The sequence below is a fragment of the Notamacropus eugenii genome, chromosome 4 (genome assembly GCF_028372415.1).
Source record: "Notamacropus eugenii isolate mMacEug1 chromosome 4, mMacEug1.pri_v2, whole genome shotgun sequence".
NCBI lineage: Eukaryota > Metazoa > Chordata > Mammalia > Diprotodontia > Macropodidae > Notamacropus > Notamacropus eugenii.
In genome coordinates, this window is record NC_092875.1 from 466622993 (window position 1) to 466643365 (window position 20373).

The 20373-nt window shown below is 36.8% G+C and overlaps 1 protein-coding gene across 10 annotated transcripts in view; it reads left to right on the forward strand.

The window, feature by feature from the left end:
- ARHGEF28 (Rho guanine nucleotide exchange factor 28) overlaps positions 1-20373 on the forward strand; it is a 361347-nt gene that overhangs the window by 231929 nt on the left and 109045 nt on the right. For all 10 annotated transcript variants that reach the window (XM_072606341.1, XM_072606340.1, XM_072606343.1 and 7 more), the window contains 4 exons: positions 5469-5596; positions 9154-9434; positions 13749-13956; positions 18372-18483. In XM_072606341.1, coding sequence (XP_072462442.1) covers positions 5469-5596; positions 9154-9434; positions 13749-13956; positions 18372-18483 — 729 coding nt within the window. The remainder of the gene's footprint in view (positions 1-5468; positions 5597-9153; positions 9435-13748; positions 13957-18371; positions 18484-20373) is intronic.

Consider the following 20373-nt stretch of genomic DNA (forward strand, 5'->3'; position numbering starts at 1 on the left):
TTAGCCTTGTTCACCTCCATTTCCTCATCTATAAAATGAGCTAGAGAAGGAAATATCAAAACACTTCAGCATCTGTGCCAAGAAAACCCCAAAATGGCATCACGGAGAGTTGGACATGACTGAACAGCGAAAAATAGCGATTAATATAAGAAATGTGAGCAATATGAGCAAAAGATATATAGACTATGGAATGACATTCTGAATAATAAGTCTTAGAAACAATAAGTAATAATGTTGAAGATTATAACAAGGAGATGTCAGAGAAAAATTTATAAGTCTGAAAACTCATTGACAAAATAAAGATGATCAGTGAACTTTGAGTATGCAATTAAAAGCCTAGAAAATAAACAAATTAGAAATGCTCAGTTGTGGACATTAGAGGAGAAATTGAGAAACTTAAATAGAAATGGCTATAAAACTATCCAAGAAAACCAGGAGCTGGTTTTTAAAATAGACTAACAAAATCAATAACCCATCAACTAACCCGATCAAGAAGAAAAGAGAAGAAAATTACTGACATAAAAAATGAGCATGATGAATTAACACATGAAAGAAATAGGATGATCACAAACTACTAATGTAATTATATGCCTGGAAAAGTGGATGAGTATCTTCAGAAAATATTAGATGTTGAAACTAACAAAATAAGAAATAGACATCTTAAATAACCCAATCTCAGATAAAGAAATTGAGCAGGTTGTCCCCTTCTCTCTACTCGTATAGCCAACACTCTTGTTCTTGCCTCCATTAACTATTGCAATGGCCTTCTTATAGGTTTTTCCCTCACTGCCTTTCCCCCTCAATCCATCCTCCGCACACATCTGCCAAAGCAATTTTCCTAGATTGCTGATCTCAGTACGTTACTACCCTAGGATCCTGAATGACCCTAGGATTAATATTATTTGATCTTTATCTCATCCTTAAATTTTGTACTACTACTATACATATTCATTCATTTAGCAGTATACATATACAGTTTAAAGGTATGTGAATATGTATTTATTGGGGGTGATGCATTTTTTTCACTGATACAGTTACACATTTGGAAGGGTTTGGAGACCAATGAGTTAGTACATATCGTAAAGCAATGGAGGATAAAAACAAATGAAAATAAAATGATCCTGGGATTCTTTCAGTGATGCTACTGTCTTTCCTGTTGTCATTGTGCTGTGAGAAATTGTTCCCAGTCCACAAATCCATGAAATCATGTTAAAGCATCTTATTTTTCTCTCATTTCTTCTCAAGAAACAAAGGAGGCTTCTAACTGATTGACTTTTCATTTCCCCATTAGTGTTTCAGTGCTGATCCCACACATAACATATTAAGTACTTTGTGAATTGCTAGAGATAGCTCTAATAGCTTATTAGACAACTTTTGTTTGGTGGAAATCCAAGTCTGGTTTTTTTTAGAGTTCCTTTATAAAAACTGAGGTTTGAATGAAAAAGGTCACATCCATATGTTGGTTAATTTTTGTTTTTCTTTTTTATTGTTTATTAAAAGTGAAAACTCCTTGGGTAAAATCTATTTAATAATGAAAGTGAAGCAAAAGACAGCAGTTTTGTTTGTTAAAGAGTAACTAAATGGATAGCTAGGTGGGGTGGTGATTAGAGCACCAACCCTGGAGTTAGGAAGACTTGTATTCAAATGTGGACTCATGCACTTACTACCTGTGTGATCCTGTATTTAAACCCAACTGCTTCTCTCCCCCAAAAAACAAAGAGTAGCTAATGAAAATTCTCATTCATTTTTCTGTTCTCCATATCTAGCAAAGGGTTCTTTATAGACTTTGAGTTTTTCTGTGTTTTTATTGAACACGAGGTAATTTAGTGCCAATTTCAAGCTCTTTTCTTTTAAATTTGATAATACAATAAAATCTATGTCCCTAGTTGAGAATTCATAATAAATCCGACAAGAAGGGATGTGAGGTTTCTTTATTTTTCATTGTCTATAAAACTGTTCTTTTTTTAACTAAGCATTTATAGATTCATTATGTAAATAAATAATTCACTATACTTAACTTTCCAGAAATAAACTTTTTTATTTATAATTGAAAAATTGATATGTCTCCTCCTAATAGATTGTAAACTCCACAAGGGCAGAAACTATGTTTTATCTAAGCTTTGTATCTCATCTAGGGGTTGCACACTATGCTGCATATTTTAGACACTTAATAGAACACATTAATATTGAATTGTTTTTATTTATCCATCAAAAAAGGTCCTGGAAATTTGCTTGGCAATAATTTGTTAACCAAGTTTGCTGCTGAAAATATATGATGCACATTGGAAGTCATAAAACTTAATTTCTTGAAAAATTTCTGAATCACATTAAAAAAGCAACAACTGAGTTTCTTCCTCAAATAGTCTTGCCTCTAGTAGTGGAGTATGACCTTTCACCACTGAAACCAGACGCTGGAAGTATCTACATCTGCCACTTATTTCATAATTCAAAAGATCATTTCCCAGCCAAGTAAATCTGACTTGGTTCGTTTTGAAAGTTGTATATTAATAGTACATATTCTTCGTGTTCTGTTTTGAGTGGAATTCTCATTACACTGGGCAGGTGATTCTTCATATTTAACAACCCTATCCTTTTTGGTTATTAGGTTGTGTTCACTTTTTTTTCCAGGGCTAAGGATTTGCAATGGCCCTTTAGAATATAGATACCACAAGATCTCTCCCCAAAATTATAATGGAGATGCTCAGTATTGTACTCATTTTGTTGCTGAGGAAACAGTAAAAAATAAATAGCAAGTTTGAATACATATAGTTTGTGGGTAATAGAAAGTAACATGAAGAAATTATGATCTTGTTGCCTTGTGAAATCTTTAGGGTAGTTTTTCCCCTTAAATAGTCGATAAACACTTATTAAGCCCCTACTGCGTTCCAGGAACTGTTATAAACACTAGAGAGAAATAAATAAGAAAAACAAAGCTCAAGGAGCTTACAATGTAATGGGAGACAACGATGTATAAAGGGATATTGTGAAAGGGGAGATGGGTACCAGCATAGCTCATAATGTTCATAGGGTGGAAACGAAGTAGAGCAGCTGATGGTAAATGAAGTTAAGCAGGAAAAAGTCTGAGCCTTCTGTAAAGAGAAGTCTAGGGAGGAGTTCACTGATCTACCCTCCCAAGGGTGGGGAACCTGTGGCCCCAAGGCCACATGTAGCCTTCTAGGTCCTCAGGTGTGGTCTTTTGACTGAGTTCAATCAAAGGGCTGCACTTGAAGACCTACAGGGCCGCCCAACCCTACTCTAGCCTTCCAATCAGAGGATGAGCCTGAGGATGCTGAGCTGATGCTGAGTATCAAAGCTGAATCAGCCTCCAAGATAATGATACTTCAGGTGATGAGCTTGTCCTGGGGGAGGCACGGTGTTTATGGAGTTAAAACCAAGCGCACTTTAAAACAAAGGGCATTGCTTCAGAGAAGGAATTACTGAAACAGCAGCATGGCCATAACGCCCCTGAATCTCCTCTTTTCAATCTCTTAGTCTTGTCTAAGCCTCTGAATGAGCAGTTCAGAGTATTTAATTCCATTAGCCATCATTATCCAAACAGATAATCAGATTAATTGTGCAAAAGTCAAATAGGCTGCTAAGATGCTGAGAGTAACCATACAACCTCAGCCAGGGTGAGATTATTTTGCTCCCACAAAAATGATCTTTGTGGGCTTCCTTGGTAACTTCTGACCAGATAAATGTTCTTCCTTGGAAGGGAGTATGAAGCTGAGTGGTGCATTCTTTACGTAAGGAACATTTCTAGGTGCTTGTTGTTTCCTCAAGTAAGATGATGACGTTTCATGCGTTAGACTACAAAGCCCTTGCTGAACATTTCAGAAACCTGTGTAGTTCTAGAAAATGCCATTTCATGTTTATATTTTTAAAAAGTTTGTTAATGAAAATAAAATGCGTTGTTTGTGCTAGTATTGAATCTCTCTGTATGTCTTACAGGTTCCTGGAACCTAGTACTTTGATTTACTGTGGTAACATGAGGAGAGTATTTAATAATTACGTAGTCCACATTTGTGGCAAAGGATTTTTAGCAGTTTGTCAATTTATAAGTGTGCAACATGATGGAATAGTTTGGCCAGATTAATTTGACTAAAAAATTCATGTTCAGATATTTATAGTTGCTTTTAAAAATGACAAATGGGAAATTATGTTAATACTTCAGAACATGTCAAGTAGTTGACATGTTTTTCTCTTTGTGTATTTAGAATTAGACTGTACGGTAATTTATAAGAGAATTTTAATTGTGAATAAGTTTGCATTTGTGACATCAAAAGGTATTGGATATTATAACAAAGGCAATTATATACTGATGAAAATAATATTTTTTGTGTGCTGTGTTTTCTTGAATAGTTTGGAATACTTTACATGTGACTCTAATTTTAGTAGCTTAGATGGGGTGGGGAAAGACAGGTACAGACACAGAATCTAAGGCCAGTGAGATCTAGTAACCACATGTCAGGACTGGGAAGAAAGCCCATATACCTTGGCACTCTGTTTGATAGTCATTTCAGCAAGTCACATTAGATACTGTTTAGCTATTCTAGAAATCCCTCCCAGAACATTTTTGTATCAGAGTAAAATACTACTACTAATCATTTTCCACCCTATGCTTAAACCTAATTCTCTATTATTAATTTAACACTTCACTTATCTGGAACCTCCTCTCTCTTAAATGTGGCTGAAAACTAGGAATCAAGTTAAAAATGTCTCCAAACAACCAAAATACGTCACACAGCCCATACACTGAGATTCATATACATTAGTCATATTGTAAGAGAGTGCTCACTTAGAGCTCATTTTGCATTTACTTTGCAAAAAATTCAAACAAATTTATTTAGGTAGTTTCTAAGCCCTCAATAGATTAGAAGCAGCATGTTATACGGGGAGTAAGAAGACAAGTTTATAGCAGTGAAAAGTGATAGCTTCCAACTTGGCAACAAATAAGAAGACAGAAAAACTAGAAACAGTAGATTTAACTAAAAGATCAGAGCAATCTGGGGCCATTTAGTGTAGGGGCAAATGTATATCTATTAATAGGCTCTTTTTCATGGTACAGTAGGTAAAGTACATAATGATGCCCTTTAGTTACTATGAAAAGATTATATTCATTCTGCCCTGTATTAAAAGACAGGTGAGTATGTAGTACATTTTAGAAATGTTTCCATTAAAATAAAATTTCTTGTTTTTAATTGCCATTAAAATAAAAAAGGAGTGTTGGGGCTAAAAGGGATAAACACTTATGCTACCTGGAAAAGTTACTTTTCTAGAATGACTCATTCCTTGAATATTACTGCTGCCTATTGTTTTCTTGTTCTAGAAAAAATAGTGTCATATTCCAATGGTCAATATAAATATGAACTTGATTTTCATAATAGTATAAAGGAGGGGAGAAAATGAGAAACCGAGGGAAATGATTGATATATTTATTATTTATATGTGGCTTTCTCTCCCTCTAGAACGACACCATTCTTTTGATGTTCTCAAAAAATCTAAAAATTCATCAACTTTCCTTGCTGCATCTCGGCTTTCCAACATGCTCAATGGCAGCGATGAAGTCTATGCAAACTGCATGGTGATAGATCAGGTATGGTTCCTAACACTGATTTTCTGTTTATACAGTTGTTTTGTTCCCATTTTTAAAGTCAACAAATGGATAGAACCAAAAGATACTTCATTATGTTTTCCCTTAAGCTGTTAGAACCTGATAGGGCGTGAGGAAAAGTGACTTGACCTGGACTATTTTTGCTCTTTGCTTGGGCACACACACACAGAATCATGGAGTTGGCCCTGAGAGATTCCAGAAGTCATCCTAGGCCAATCCATACTTTTTCTTAAAGTAATTAATTTATTTTTGTTTTTCAGCATTCACTTCCATAAGTTTTAAATTTTCTCTGCCTTCCTTCCCTCCCCTCTTCCCAAGATGGCTCTGCATATACATTCTTATTAAACATCTAATCCATGCTTGAATATGAATCTCCTGTACAACAGAGATGACAAGTGGTTGTCCAATGATTGCTCAGTGATCTCTGATGAGGGGCGTTCCACTACCACTTGAGGCAATCCGTTACTTTTCTGGAAAGTTTTAATCATTAGGAATTTTTTTCCTCATAGGAAATCCAAATTTTTCTCTCTGAAACTTTCCTCATTGCTCATAATTCTGTACATCAGCCCTTCAAGTACTAGCGGACAGTCGTTCTGCCCTTTTTCCTAAGTCTTCACTTCTTCAGGCCAAGTATCCCTGTTTCCTTCAGTTGATCCTTGTACGGCATGATCTTAAGATGCTTCATGGTTACTCTTCAGTTAGGTGGATAGAGTGCTGTACTTGACATTAGGAAGTCCTAAGTGCAAATGCAACCTCAGACACATCTGAGCTGTGAGACTCTGGGCAAGCAACTTTATCCCTGCCTCAGTTTCCTCAACTGTAAAGTAGATATCATGGAAGATCAAATGAGGTAATATTTGTAAAGCACTTAGCACAGTGCTTGACACATTGTAGGCCCTTAATCAATATTTCCTTTCCTTCCCCTCCACTCCCATCTTCCAAATGTTCTCTAGCTTGCAAAGTGCTTCATGGAATGTCTAGAAAATGAACACAGTACTCCAGATATAGTGGGGTTAGGCCAGAATACAGCTTGACTATCAACTCCTTAGTCCTAAATACTGGACCACTGAGGCACAGCCTGAGATTGCTTAGCTTTTTTAGTTACCACATCACACTATTGAACTTAATGATCTACTAAGATCCCCAGGTCCTGTTCAAATGGCCTGTGCAAGGCCTCCCCAGTCTTGTACTTGTGAGGTTGATTATTTGAATGAATCCACATGTAAAATTTTAATTTTACCCACGTTAAATTTCACTTTATTGCTGAATGCTTCGTTATCTTCATTGTTTTTCTTAATCTCATTTACTAAGGTTTGTGTCTGGAGTAGGGAAAGGATGTGTTTCTTTACATTCATTGTCAATTTCAGCTGTTTTTTGGTGTGGTTTAAGTTTGGAGCATCCTTAGATTCCCCTTTGTACTAAGTCAAATCTATAGATAGTGATGGAAGCCAAGAATGTTGTGAGATGGTACTGTGTTTCCATGAGTGCCAACTTTTGGATGAAACTAGAGTCAGTGCCATTTTTGGCAAGGATAGAGCAGTTAGTTGGGGCACTCTTTGACTCTTCTAATTTCGATAGAGTAGTTAGTTGGGGCACTCTTTGACTCTTCTAATTTCGATAGAGTAGTTAGTTGGGGCACTCTTTGACTCTTCTAATTTCGATAGAGTAGTTAGTTGGGGCAGTCTTTGACTCTTCTAATTTTGATAGAGCAGTTAGTTGGGGCACTCTTTGACTCTTCTAATTTCTAAGCTTTAACTGTTCTGCTATTCAAAATGGATACTCATTGAATTTTGCATTGCTTCTCCATTTACTTTCTCATAATAATCTACGCAACTTCATTGTTAAATGCAGTAAGTAGGGTGCATTTACTAAGCAAAGACAGGTCACCCGTGAACATGTTGTGGGACATGTTTTTTACCCCTCTTTCCAATGTAAGATTAGAATGGAACTTCTTTGTCTTTGGGATAATTTTGGGCAAGGTTTAACTTTGGTTTAATAAATTTAATGCATATCATGTTTAATGAGACCATTTATTAAACAGTTGTCTGAGGAACTTTGTAACAGAGATGGATAAAAATGCATATATCAAGTTTCTACATCACGCAATGTATTATGTTAGTGTACTGATCTTGGTTAGCATGCTTTATTAACTATGAATGGCATATATTAATAATCTTATCAAGTTAGGAAGTTCTGTCTCTTTTTGTTTCCACTTCAGTCATTAAGACACTGTAAGGAACACAGAGTACAGCTTTGAAATATATTGGGATCCTCTTTGCCCTAGCATTAGCCTGGCCAACATCCGGTCTCCTTTCCTTGTTCCCTCTCTCAGCCTGGCACAACTTCCTAAAAATGTTGCTAATACTTAACCTACAAAGTCATGCTGTCACCCATCGGGTGGTATTACCTGCTTATGTGAGAAAATCATCATCTGGAAACAGTTTGGAAAGTTTCAATAATACTTTTCCAAAAAAAGCTGAACTCTTCTTTTTCCCTTACAAAGTTTTCAGAATATCTAACCCCACTCCTTTCCCCTTATCGATCAATGCATTGTGTTATCTTTTTTATGCTAAACTTGCTCTTGAATTGTAATTCCTGGAAAAAGTTTCTTAAATGAGGTAGTACGATTATTGAGCTTTGTAAAACAGATGATTCCCATCGCCCACCCTTGGTACTGTATCTCAGTTACTCCCACTTGTAGGTAGGTACTGTTGCGGTAGACTTCTGTTAAAAACAAATCACAGCTCTAAATCCCTGCCAGTGTATTTCATTATACCAGCTCATGACAGACCACACATTAATTCAAAACAAATATATTTAATTAAATTAGAATGCCAAATAATAACAAGGAATAAAACCAAGTGTTAAAGGCTTTTGGCAACCATTTCCAAATCACCAACACCACCAGATGCCTGCTGGGAGTGATAGTCTTTAATCAACTCCCTTGTTTCTCCAGTGAAGTGGGAAGATATATCAATGCACTCCAGGCAGAGTGTGTTGGCTTTATATCCATAGATTTTAGTAGTGCTGACTTCTAAGCATAGCAGTGCTGGTTAAGAAGCACTGGGCTTCTCCCAGGAAGTATAAGTGAAGCTTGCCCACATATCTCTCTCTGTTACTGGTACGCCTTTTCCCTTTCTCTGACTGCATCTGTATTTCTCCAACCCAGTATCCTATCATCCCCACTAGATTTCCATCATCCAGCTCTCCAACCAGAGTTCAAATTGAACAGTGTCATTATGCTGTGGAGTCTAATAACAGAAGACAGAGAATGCGATGTCTTTGCAGGCACATATTATCCCCTTATGTCAACCTAATTAAGAGAGTTAGTTAAAATCAGAATCATGGAAGAAGAGGGCTAGATCTTCTTGTAAAAACTCATTTGCCATTAAAATAATTGCTTTGCTGTTCTCATAAATAAGGATAAAATAATAAATGAATTTTTAAACTGTGTTTTAATTGAAGAAGTGTTGTTAATTTTTAGCAGGACTAATATTACCTATTTTTCTCTCACCACAAATCTCACTTTCAAACTCCAGGTTGGTGATCTGGATATTAACTATATTAACGTGGAAGGTCTAGCTGCTCAGTCTAGCCCAGAATCCATGAACTCAACTTTGCTGTCTCAGAACTGTGCCCATGCTTTGTCCAAGCAAACTAGTCAAGATGTTGTTGCATTAAGTGAAGATAGTGAAGTAGCATTAAACAGCGGAGATCGACGGCCCTTCCTGTCTCCTTCCAGTTTGTGTACACCAAGTTCTCATCTTCCTTTCAAAATGCGTGAATTTGAAAAGGAACCAGGTCAACTGAAGAAAAGAAGGTAAGAAGCTCCATTTTAGAGAGGTGGTCAGAAATCTCAGTCAAGGGTATGAATGGATCTTATAGTCAGGTTCAACCCCACTATAATTTTTCTCAGTTGAAAATTTTAGTAAGATTTGCCCGGTCTCCTTATTACAAACTTTATCTGTAGCCTAAAAGACTCTTTTGCAAAGAAAAAAAATCCATTCAATATAAAATAAATATATAGAAAAAGGTTTTTAAAAATTCTTCTGGCTTTCTTCTCTTCTTATCATAGGGTAAAGCTTGTTTTCTTTTAGGTTTTAGGCATGTGTGACTGCATATTAATTTGTACATAAATAATTGTAAAAATAAAAATTGAAGAAGTTCAAGGGACTTTTTCTTTTCATTTTACAGATAAGGAAACAGAGGCCTAGAGAGCCCTGAGTGTGTTTCCAGGGTCACATGACTACTTCGTGGCCTGGAAGGAACTAAGTGAGGTCTTACTCTCAGTATTTAGTGTATTATACTGATGTAACATCAGTAGTCTTAGTTTTCTTCCTTCTCAGCAATTTGAACAGAATATTTTCCAGTTTGGATTAGACTTTCCTATGAAGCGAAGGACTCCCACAGAACATGGGATTTAAGCTGAATTTTAAAGAAAGCCAAAGGCCGAGGTGAAGAGGGAGAACGTGCCAGGAATGGGGGATTGCCAATGGAGAGGCACAGAGTGGCAAGATGAAATGTTGTTTGTAAGGAGCAGGAAGGCCAGAATCACTGGATATTAGAGTTCATATGTGGAGGGGAGTAAAGTCATTCTGAACCATATTTTCTATGCCATTGGGGTATTAGAGATCAGTAATCCAGCAAAGAGAATTATTAACTTAACGAGTCTGATTCCATAGGGAAAAAGAGCCTTCAAAGATGTTATGTAAATCAACCCTTTCAGTATTCCTGGGTTGGTTTTTAAAGATGGAAAGATAGCGTACATAAACTGAAAGTCTTGTGCTGGAGGCTAGAATGTTATTGCAGGCAGTCAACCGTTTGATTTTCTTGAGTTATTAAAGAACCCGATGGTTTATGGATTCCAGAAAAGTTAAAAGATGAGAAGTCTTTCCTTTTTTCTCTCCTCCACCCAAAGTATTGCTGAACTGAAAAGTTATATAGTGAGTTTTTTTAATTGAAATTAAATTATTAAAAATGATTTCAAAGACTGACCTTGTCTGTTAATATTTCAATGAGACTGAACTTCTTTTTTGAAAAAAATAATGATAAAATTCAAAATATTATCATGTTGAATTAAGAAGCTACAGCTTTAAGCCATTTCTTTCCCCTAAACAGCCCCTAAGGGGCAAACATAGTCTTTGGAGATTTAGGAATTTTTTATGTCCCCCCAGTATGCCAGCATTACTGCCCAGTTTTCTGCTGTAAGGCAATGCTTTTGGAGTAGTTCAAGGCCTTGGGACCTGATCTAATCCATCCAGTGGAAGGAACCTTGTAGTATCAATATTTGCACAAGCCCACATTTGTTTAAAGTCACATAAATCAAGTATCTCTTCTGTGACTTAACCAGGTACCCTGTTGTTCAAAATAGGCTAATTCATTGTTCTCCTCTCCCCCTTTCCCTGCTCCTCCTGTTTCTTTGTGTTTCCCTATTTCTGAGGAAGGCACCATGATTCTTCCCATCTTTCAGGCTGGTCTTCTTCTCAGTGTTATTCTAGACCTCTCCCTCTTTCTCACTCAAAGCATCCATCTGGTTGTTAAGTCCTGCTATTTTCACCTTCGTGACTTCCCTCCCCTATGATGACCCCTTCTCTCTAGTCACAGTGTTGGTATCCCAGTAGCCCTCCCTTGTTCTGGTCTGGACTTTTGAGATGACCTTCGAATTGGTCTCTCTGCCTCAAGTTCCTCCCTACTCTACTCCATCTTCCACACTGCTAATAGAGATTTTCCTGAAGTACATGTCATGCCCCTACTTAGTAAATTCCAGTTACATGATATATGATACAGTATTATAATATGTAACGTAATATAATATGATATGATATATGATATAAATTCTTCTGCTTTTAAAACTCTTCACAAGCTGGCCCTAGTTTATCTTTCTAGATTTGTTTACTTTACTCCCTCTCCTGTACTCTAGGGTTCAGTCAGAGTAGTCTGCTCTCAGTTCCTCACATATAGAACTCTTGTCTTCCATCCCCATGCCTCTATACCTGCTGTCCTGTGTGCCTGGAAGACATTCACTCCTCACTTCCACTGCTATAGTCCCTCTCTTTCTTCAGATTTCAGCTGAAGCACCAACTTCCATAAGAAGCCTTTCCTGGTCCCTCCAGCTGTTAATATCTTTTCTTCCAAACTGCCTCATATTTAACTCTTTTGTGTTTCTTCTTATTATATTTCTTCTGTGTATCCTTACGTGTGTCTGTGTTTCTTCATTTAGAACAGAAGGTACTTGAGAAAACAGATTCTTTCATCCTTTGTCTTTGTATCCCCAGTACCTGGTACAGTGCCCAGCACATAGTAGGTGCTTAATAAATTCTTGATTGATCATTTTTTAAAATTTCAACTCTACCAAATTTCTTTGTTACTGAAATAGAGTTTTATCTATGATACAGTAATGATAAAAAAAGTTCTCACTCCTGACAATAGAATCCTATTCTAATGCTTCATTCTGGTTTGGGTGTTTGAGTTCTGGAAGATGGGAATCATGATGCCCTTCACCTAGAAAGTCCTCCCTAGCTGAAAGGCCCCACGATAGTCTGATGGCCTTATTGGTTAAAGGTACCAGCCTTGGTTAAGTTCAGACAAGCTCATTGCTACAGCAGGCGATGCATTTTTTTTGAGTCAAAGCTGTTCACAAAGATTGCTTTCTAAGGCATGGGGAGGAGGCTACAATTTACATCAGTGGAGAGAGTATACACACTGATGAAATCATATATCCTTGTAGTACAAGTATTTTTACATTAGGAAGGGTGTTGAGATGACTCTTGGTTAAAATTTAAAATGTAGTGGAATAAAAGTGTAATGTAAATGACCAGCTCCTTTATTTTCATTTCAATCTGAAGGTAACAAAAATGAGGTAAAATTTCAGGTGGAAGGGAGCTATTAATTTCATAAATTTTCTGATGGGGTGGAAGGGGGAGTAAGGGAAGATGTGTGGATCCTTGAGGCTTCCAGCTGAGAGACAAGGGTAAGAACGGTCACACCACATATTTCAGAATGCGGATTTTCTCCAGAGTCTGACATTAGAGCTGCTAAGTGACTCTGTTTTGTCTGCATTTAAAATATTTGGAGGAAGACTTCCTGGGGCTTGTAATAAAATTTAAAAACAACAATAAAAACAACAAACTGAAGCAGAGGGAATATTAACTGAAAGCAGCTTTTACTTCTGAGAATGCTGAAATCCCCTTTTACTAGAGAGGAACATTATTTTTTGGGGAAAGGAATTTGGGCCAAACCACTGAACTAACAAACAAGAAAACAAACCACTTCAACAATGGACTCAAGAATTTGGCTCAAAGTTTTGTCTCTCAAATGGATTTAGATTTAGAATGGTAAGATATGGTTGACATATCCATTTGTGGCTTTAATTAATTGATTGGGCAGGAAGAAGGGATTCTAGACTGTGAGTGATACAGAATGGTAGAATGGAAGGAGTGTTGCATTTTCAGTCTTAATTGATCTTTCCCAGTCCTTCCCCCTTCCCTCTGAAATTACCTTACATCCATCTACCTAGTACCTATGTTGTACATAGTTGTTTCCATGTTGTATCCCCCTTGAGAACATGAGCTCCTCTTTGGGCATCTGTTTCCTTATCTTTCAATTGAGAAAGTAGAAACAGATGACCTTAAGGTCTCTTCCAGTCTTATCCTCTGATCCTTTGCCCTGGGTTCCATTTGCAGTTCTCCCACTAACTAGCTGTGTGACCTTGGACAAGTATCCTTACTTCTCTAAAATTAGAGGTCAGCCTGGACCAGTGATGTCAAACTCAGATAGAAATGAATCTCTATGGGCTGCATATTGACTTAGAAAACCACAAATTAACATACCTGTTATATCAGATTTTTGTTTATTTTGTAAAACATTTCCTGGTTATGGCAACACTTACCAGGTTGGGAGTTTGACACCTGTGACCTTAGTTGGGGAAACTGGTTTCAAGGCCAAATGTGGCCCTCTAGGTCCTCAAGTGCAGCCCTTTGACTGAATCCAAACTTCACAGAACAAACCCCCTTAATAACAGTATTTGTTCCATAAAACTTGGACTCCATCAAAAGGCTGCACCCAAGGGCCTAGATCATCTCAATGGTACCTTTAACATAACGCATAATGAAAAACCTGTTTATTTGCCTTTCAGTTCCAGCCTTGATGCCCTGGATGCCGACAGTGAAGGGGAAGGGAATTCTGAGCAGTCCCATATCTGCTACCCCCCAGAGGCTCACGGTTCCTCAGCAAGAGGGACCACAAGTGGGGATGAGCTGGATTCATTTGAGACTAATGTTGAACTGGACTTTAACATCAGTAGGACTGAATCCCTTTCAATTTCCAACAATCTACAATCAAAGGTATTCTGATTTTTGCTTTTTTCATGTAACCGTAACAGCTTCATTATGTAAACACATGTGTATTATTATAGTTCAGTGTTTCAGTTGTGTCAGACTCTTCATGACCCTATTTAGGGTTCTCTTGGCAAAGATACTGAGGGGTTTGTCATTTCCTTCTCCAGCTCACTTTACAGATGAGGAAACTGAGGCAGACAGGGTGAAGTGACTTGCCCAGGGTCATGTAGCTAGTAAGTGTCTGAGGCCAGATTTGAACTCAGGAGAACGAGTCTTCCTGATTTCAAGCGCAGTGCCCTATCTACTCTGCCACCTATGCCCACACGCATGTATACGTGTGTATATATAGTCACATATATACACACATGCAAGCAGACACCCATGTCTGACAGACACCCATGAAGGGTACTATATGCTGTTTTCAATATACGAACTACATTTTAGAGACCCTGGGCCAGACTAGGTTTGCCTGCTTTTATCACTTTCCCTCACTTTCATTTGCCACAGTCCCTGCTTGTAAAGACTTATTGTTTATCCATTCAGTACAAATTAGTACAATTTTATAAATAAATTGAAAACTTTTATGTATAATTATTTCTACTAACTTGACTTGACCGGTGGACAAAAGCTGATAGTATGATGAGTAAAAGTTGACACACCTACTTGCCTCATGTAAAATGTTACTCACTTTAGGTGAATATTGTAAACAAAGAGGGGATGATATTTATCAAGCATTTTGCTGTTCTCCTCGTCTCTACTAGTTAATGTCAACTTTAACAATGTTTTAGTAGTACAGTCTTCTTTTATTGGAGCCATTTCAACTTGAAATTCTCTTTTATTTTGCTTATTTTAAAAAGAATATTAACCAGTTTTTTTTGTGTGTGTCTGGATATAGTTTCCTTCTACCCATTTACTTTTTATTGCTGCCAGCCCATTTCTTTATTTAAGGATACTGCTGTATAACAATACTTCTTTAGTTTTTGCACTCACATTTTGCTCTTATGTTCCTGTTCAATAAATATGAATTTACATGAACAGACTGCACTATGAAATTTCAAGTTTGTAAAATGCTTAGTGAAACTGCTTTTGATTACCCTACTTTTAATTGTACACAGTACTGAGAAGTGTACAAATTCCTTTTTTTGGAATGCCTAGGACTAACGCAGAACTGCTTTTAAGAAACCATCATTTTTATTCCTCTCTCATCTTCAATTTAACTGATCTTTTTCCAAAGAAAAACTTGAGCCAATTAATGGAAAAAAGTCTGTTGGTCATCCTAACTCCAAGTGTTGCTTTTTACGTTGGTTTTTAGCTTCTCAGGAAATGTACTTGGCAAGAAGTAAGTAAGCATCCTCCCTCTCTCCACACCCCTTTCCCCCAACTGATTTTTCTCAGCGGTCAACATTTGATGTAGTGGACAGTCATTTATAATGATAGTGAGCTTTTAGAATTTGACGCTCAAGTAATATTTCTGAAGATAAGAATTGTATATGGTTACAAATGCAGACCAGAGCTCTAGTTATGAATATTGTATGAAGTTCTGAAATAACCACCTTTCCTTGAGGTAAGAGACAGTTCAATCTTCATGAAATGGTAACAGTCTCACATGGTTCATTTTCCAGAAAAATTATATTTTACAAAGTATTTATTATACTCAGAGAAGGAGTCTTGGTAGAGTGGATAGAGAGCCAGCCTAGAAGTCAGCAAGTCCTTGGCTCATATCACCTTTGCTACACCTTGGATAAGTGACCTTGCCCAAGGAAATCACTTAGCTTCTCTGGGATCCCAGGCAACTTCTTAAGACTCCCAAGTTGCCAAGCAAGTGTCATTAGCATCAGTATAGGAATTTTTGAGAATCTTCCTATGTTAAAGAAATAGCAGATCTGATATTCTCTCTCTCTCTCTCTCTCCCCCCCCCTTCCTCTTTCTCTTCTTCCCTCTCTCCCTCTTCCTGCCCCATCTCCCTCTCTCTCTGTAGATATAGAGATAGAAAGCTGGATAGAATGTCAACAAGATATGTAATAGAACATTTAAACTTTCTATGCAGAGAAGAAAATGTGGCAGAAATAGTCGAGTTGAATTTCTTCTACTTTTAAGGGACTAGTTTTGGCGCTGTCCAAGAGGATCACATTATGTTTTGAAGTTATGCTTCAACTCCATAGTATACACATATTAGACATTATATAGCTATATATATATGTATACATACATACTTATACATGCAAGCACATACTTGCTCATATATAGATGACCAATATCACTTCTTAGTCTGTTTAGGCTAAGACCAAGTGCATGTATGTATTTGTTCATGCATATATATGCATGCACACATACACACAAATACACGTGCATATGTATGTTATCGGTGTATTTGTATATATGTAGTACACAGTTTTATGCATACATGTATATATATGTATATGTCTGCCCATCTATCTAGATACAGATATCATACACTGACCAACCTGTCATCAGTGATTTAGTCAAACGTTTCGTGACTCTCTTGGCATAAAGTTCCCATCTTTTGGGGTTTCTCCATTACTTTCTTCTTTACTAGTAGCAACTCAGTTGTGAAGATTGTGAAGAAAGTTTCTTTCTCTGTACCTCTGAGATATTCAGGGTTCTCAATGGAGAAGTAGTACATTCCACTGGTTCCAGGTTTGTCTCATTTTCCTCCCAATTCCTCCTGTCCCCCTTAGACTAAATATAGCCTGACCATTGCCAGATTGGAAATTAAATATAGAATTTATTGCCTAAGAGTTTTGGAGACTTTTAAAAGAGTAATTGCTGTAAATGTGATTCCATTGACTCTTTGGTTCAGCATTGGGACCCTGGATCACAGTCATATCTGACAATACCCCTACAAGTCTCATATTTCTCTGGCAGAAAAATGTCAGAAAGGACTTTTTTGGTCCTTGATGTCTGAGAAGAAATATTCCCAATTGAAATTCTCTAAGTAAATAACCAGATTTATAATCCTGATTCCTTTGGAGTTGCGACTTAATGCAACTTAAAGTCCTTGATAACTGGCCTCTGTTCCATTTCACACCAGAAATTTGGGATAGAGAGGTTTGTTAAGAAAAGTTAGATGTTTGCAGACAGATGTTACAGGGACTCATTTTGGGTCTAATCATAAGTGACAGCTAGGAAATAGAAGGCAATGGTCAGTTCTGAAATCATAACATCCATGTACTCCATGAAACACATTGGATTGATATTCCAGGTCTGTCTTTAATAAATTTCTGGTGCTTAAATCTTTAAATTCCCTAGAGTGTGGAAAATGTTGTATATTATCTTGTTTTCTTTATCTTCATGCAAACTAGTGCTCTGTGATGTATTAATAACAATAATATACAATTGGGGATAAAAGACCAAAATGGAAAGCCATTTAAGATGAAGAAAGAATTAGGTAAAATAGTCATGTAAATTCAGTGGTGTTTAAATGCTAGATTACAAGACCATAATCTGGCTTTGGAAAATAATGTCTTATACTGAGAAGGAAGAAATGCAATTCTCTGAGAAACACCTGGAATGGAGACATCTTGGAAATGAAGTGTAGACCTAGAAGGATTATATGGTGAATCTGTTCCAAAATAGGAATTCTTGAGTTTCTCCCCAGAGGGGACAACTTGCATAATGTATTTTATGGAAGTCGTTTGCTTTTAGAAACTATTGTGACATTGTATTTTTTAAAATTTAGGTTCATTTTTAATAGTTTTCCAGTCTAAACAATCTCAAGTTACTACAGATGCTTTTGTCTTTTCACTGCTTTTCCAAGTAACACCAGAAAAACCAATTCATTCAGTTAAGAAATCAGACTGATCATTTTCTGCTTCAGGTACTCAAAATTCTGATGGGCTGGTGAGCTCATCAGTTTGGGTGTTTCCCACCCAGTCACGCATATCCCAATGCGTCCATGCCCATCTTTTGAAACTCTTGTCCATGCTGTCCTAAGAGTGAGACACAGGCCATCCACCCAATGCTCTTTCTTCATATTTGACATCACAGATAAAAAGTAGTCTATCTTTTTTCACTTTCTAACTGGTAATGTTGGTGTCATATCAGTGCAGTCTGATTTTTGCAGAGAATCTTTATCCTTCCTGAATTTTAACTTTGTTGTCCTCAAAGATTCAAGCTTATCTGGAAGACAAAAAAGTAAATTTTCTGGCTATTTTTAAGCATTGGAAAGAATAATGGCACTTCAAGAGCTGTGGGATTTTAAAAAATAGAGCAATTAAGCTTTCTTTTTTGTTTTTTTTAATGAAGCTTCTTGTGAAAAAATTGTAGCAGAAATGGTTGGATCAAATGGCTCCACTTTTAGAAGAGAAGTTTTAACCATGCCCCCAGTGTGATCAATCACGTTATGTTTCTAAGTTTCTAAGTCATGTATTGGATTTGTGCTTAATTGTGCTGTCCCTCAGGATTCCCTCCTCTCTGGACTGCGTTCACGTTCCTACTCCTGCTCATCGCCCAAAATTTCCATAGGAAAAGCCCGTTTGGTACGTGATTGCACAGTGTGTGATTCCAGCGAAGGTAAGCGTTATTTTCTGTTCCAATTTTGAGAACCCAAAAGCATCCAGAGGGTATTGTCAGCCAAGAAAAATAAATTACGTCTAGGCACCAAGTGGGGGTTTTCATTTGAAATTTGCTGATCATTTCTGTGTTCTGTTTTATTTATCTCTTCAGACTTAGCAGAAGTCCTTTTCTTGTTGAGTACTCCAAATTAGTCCAGTAGAGATGAACTTTAAATCAAAATCTGTGCATGTGTGCACACACACACACACATGCACACACACACGCACACACACATACACACACACACCAATAAATCTATTGTTTCAACAATGATAATAGTTTTTCTTTTGTGAGCAGTTAATGAAAATACTTTTTCTGCTACACAATTCATATTAGATAAATTACTCTGAGCGAATTGTTGTGGTGGAAAGAAGGCTGGATTTGAAACCTAACCCACCTGGATTCAAAGAGCAGCTCTGCCACATGATACCTGGCTCTGTGTAAGAAGGTCCTTTCATCTCTATGGACCTTAGTTTTTGTGCATAAATGTGGGAGTATTCTTTAAGGCTCCTTTCTGCTTTAAATCTGTGACCTCAAGAAAAAAAATATATGTATATATGCACATATATGTATATAGATAGATACACATGCACTTTTATATATGTATATGTATTTTTGGGGGGTACGGAAGCAGTCAGGGTTAACTGACTTGCCCAGCTTCACTAAGCTAGTGAGTATGTGAGACTGGATTTGAACTCCTGACTCCAGGGCTGGTGCTCTATCTGCTGTGCCAACTAGCTGCCCCAATATATGTATTTTTTCATTATCTCTTTAAAACAGAAAAAAGTTATCCCTCTATCTTAGAATCATGGAACGGAAAGGATACCTCAGATATTGTTGATCCCAATTCCCTCATTTTTCAGATGAGAAAACTGAGGTCCACAGAGGTTTAATGACATGTTCAAGGTCACACAGCTAGTTGGAGGCAGAGCTGAGTCTAAAACCCAGTTCTTCCGAATCTTGCTCTTGTGGATTTTTTTTTCTGTAAGCTCCATAATGATTGTCAAAGGAGAGATGGGCTTGTGATTTCTGGTATATCTTTCACATCTATAATAAAAATCATTTTAATATTTTTCCCCAATGTGTCCCATATTCTAGAAAAAAATTAATTCCTCTGCTTTATTCATTGTCTTATTTCTTTTGTATTATATTTTTGCAAGTATTTCCATACTGAGGTTATAAAGTCTAGAAACTGTTAGAAAAGCAGAGTGCTTAAAGTATTATCAGCTGACCATTTTAAAGAAAACTTATTGAAATACTGTTTTCGCATTGTTGTTACTGTATAATCAGACATCTACGCTTATCCCACTAAATTTATCTGTGTAAAATTCAGCTGTTTAAAACAATAGGTAAGACAGATACATAAATGTAAATAAATATCTACCAAATGTTTCCTTACTTGCCCCCTCCCTTTGGGAGGGATAGAGAGAATTAAAAAATCAGTTATGAACATTAATATATATATGGTTTACAGAGAGGAGAAAAAATTTTTTTAAAGGTTCTTGGTATATTTGGAGGAAAGGAGAAAAAGAAAGGTCAATGGATTTATTCTGTTTGGATCATAAGTCTTTCCTTTTATTGAGAATTATCAGGGTCTTTGAGATGGATCAGATTGGCATTGATGCCAACTTCATTTTTTTCTGTCAAGTTATTCTGTGATGTTATTCTGATTAATTCCTACATGTTAAACAAAGTTTATACTTGGAATATTAGGAAAGCAACTGCTACTTAAAAATAGTATGAAATAACCCTGCATAGGGTGTGTGTGTGTGTGTGTGTGTGTGTGTGTGTGTGCGTGCGTGCATATGTATGATGGACTCTCTTGTTCTGCTTGGTTGTGACTTGTCT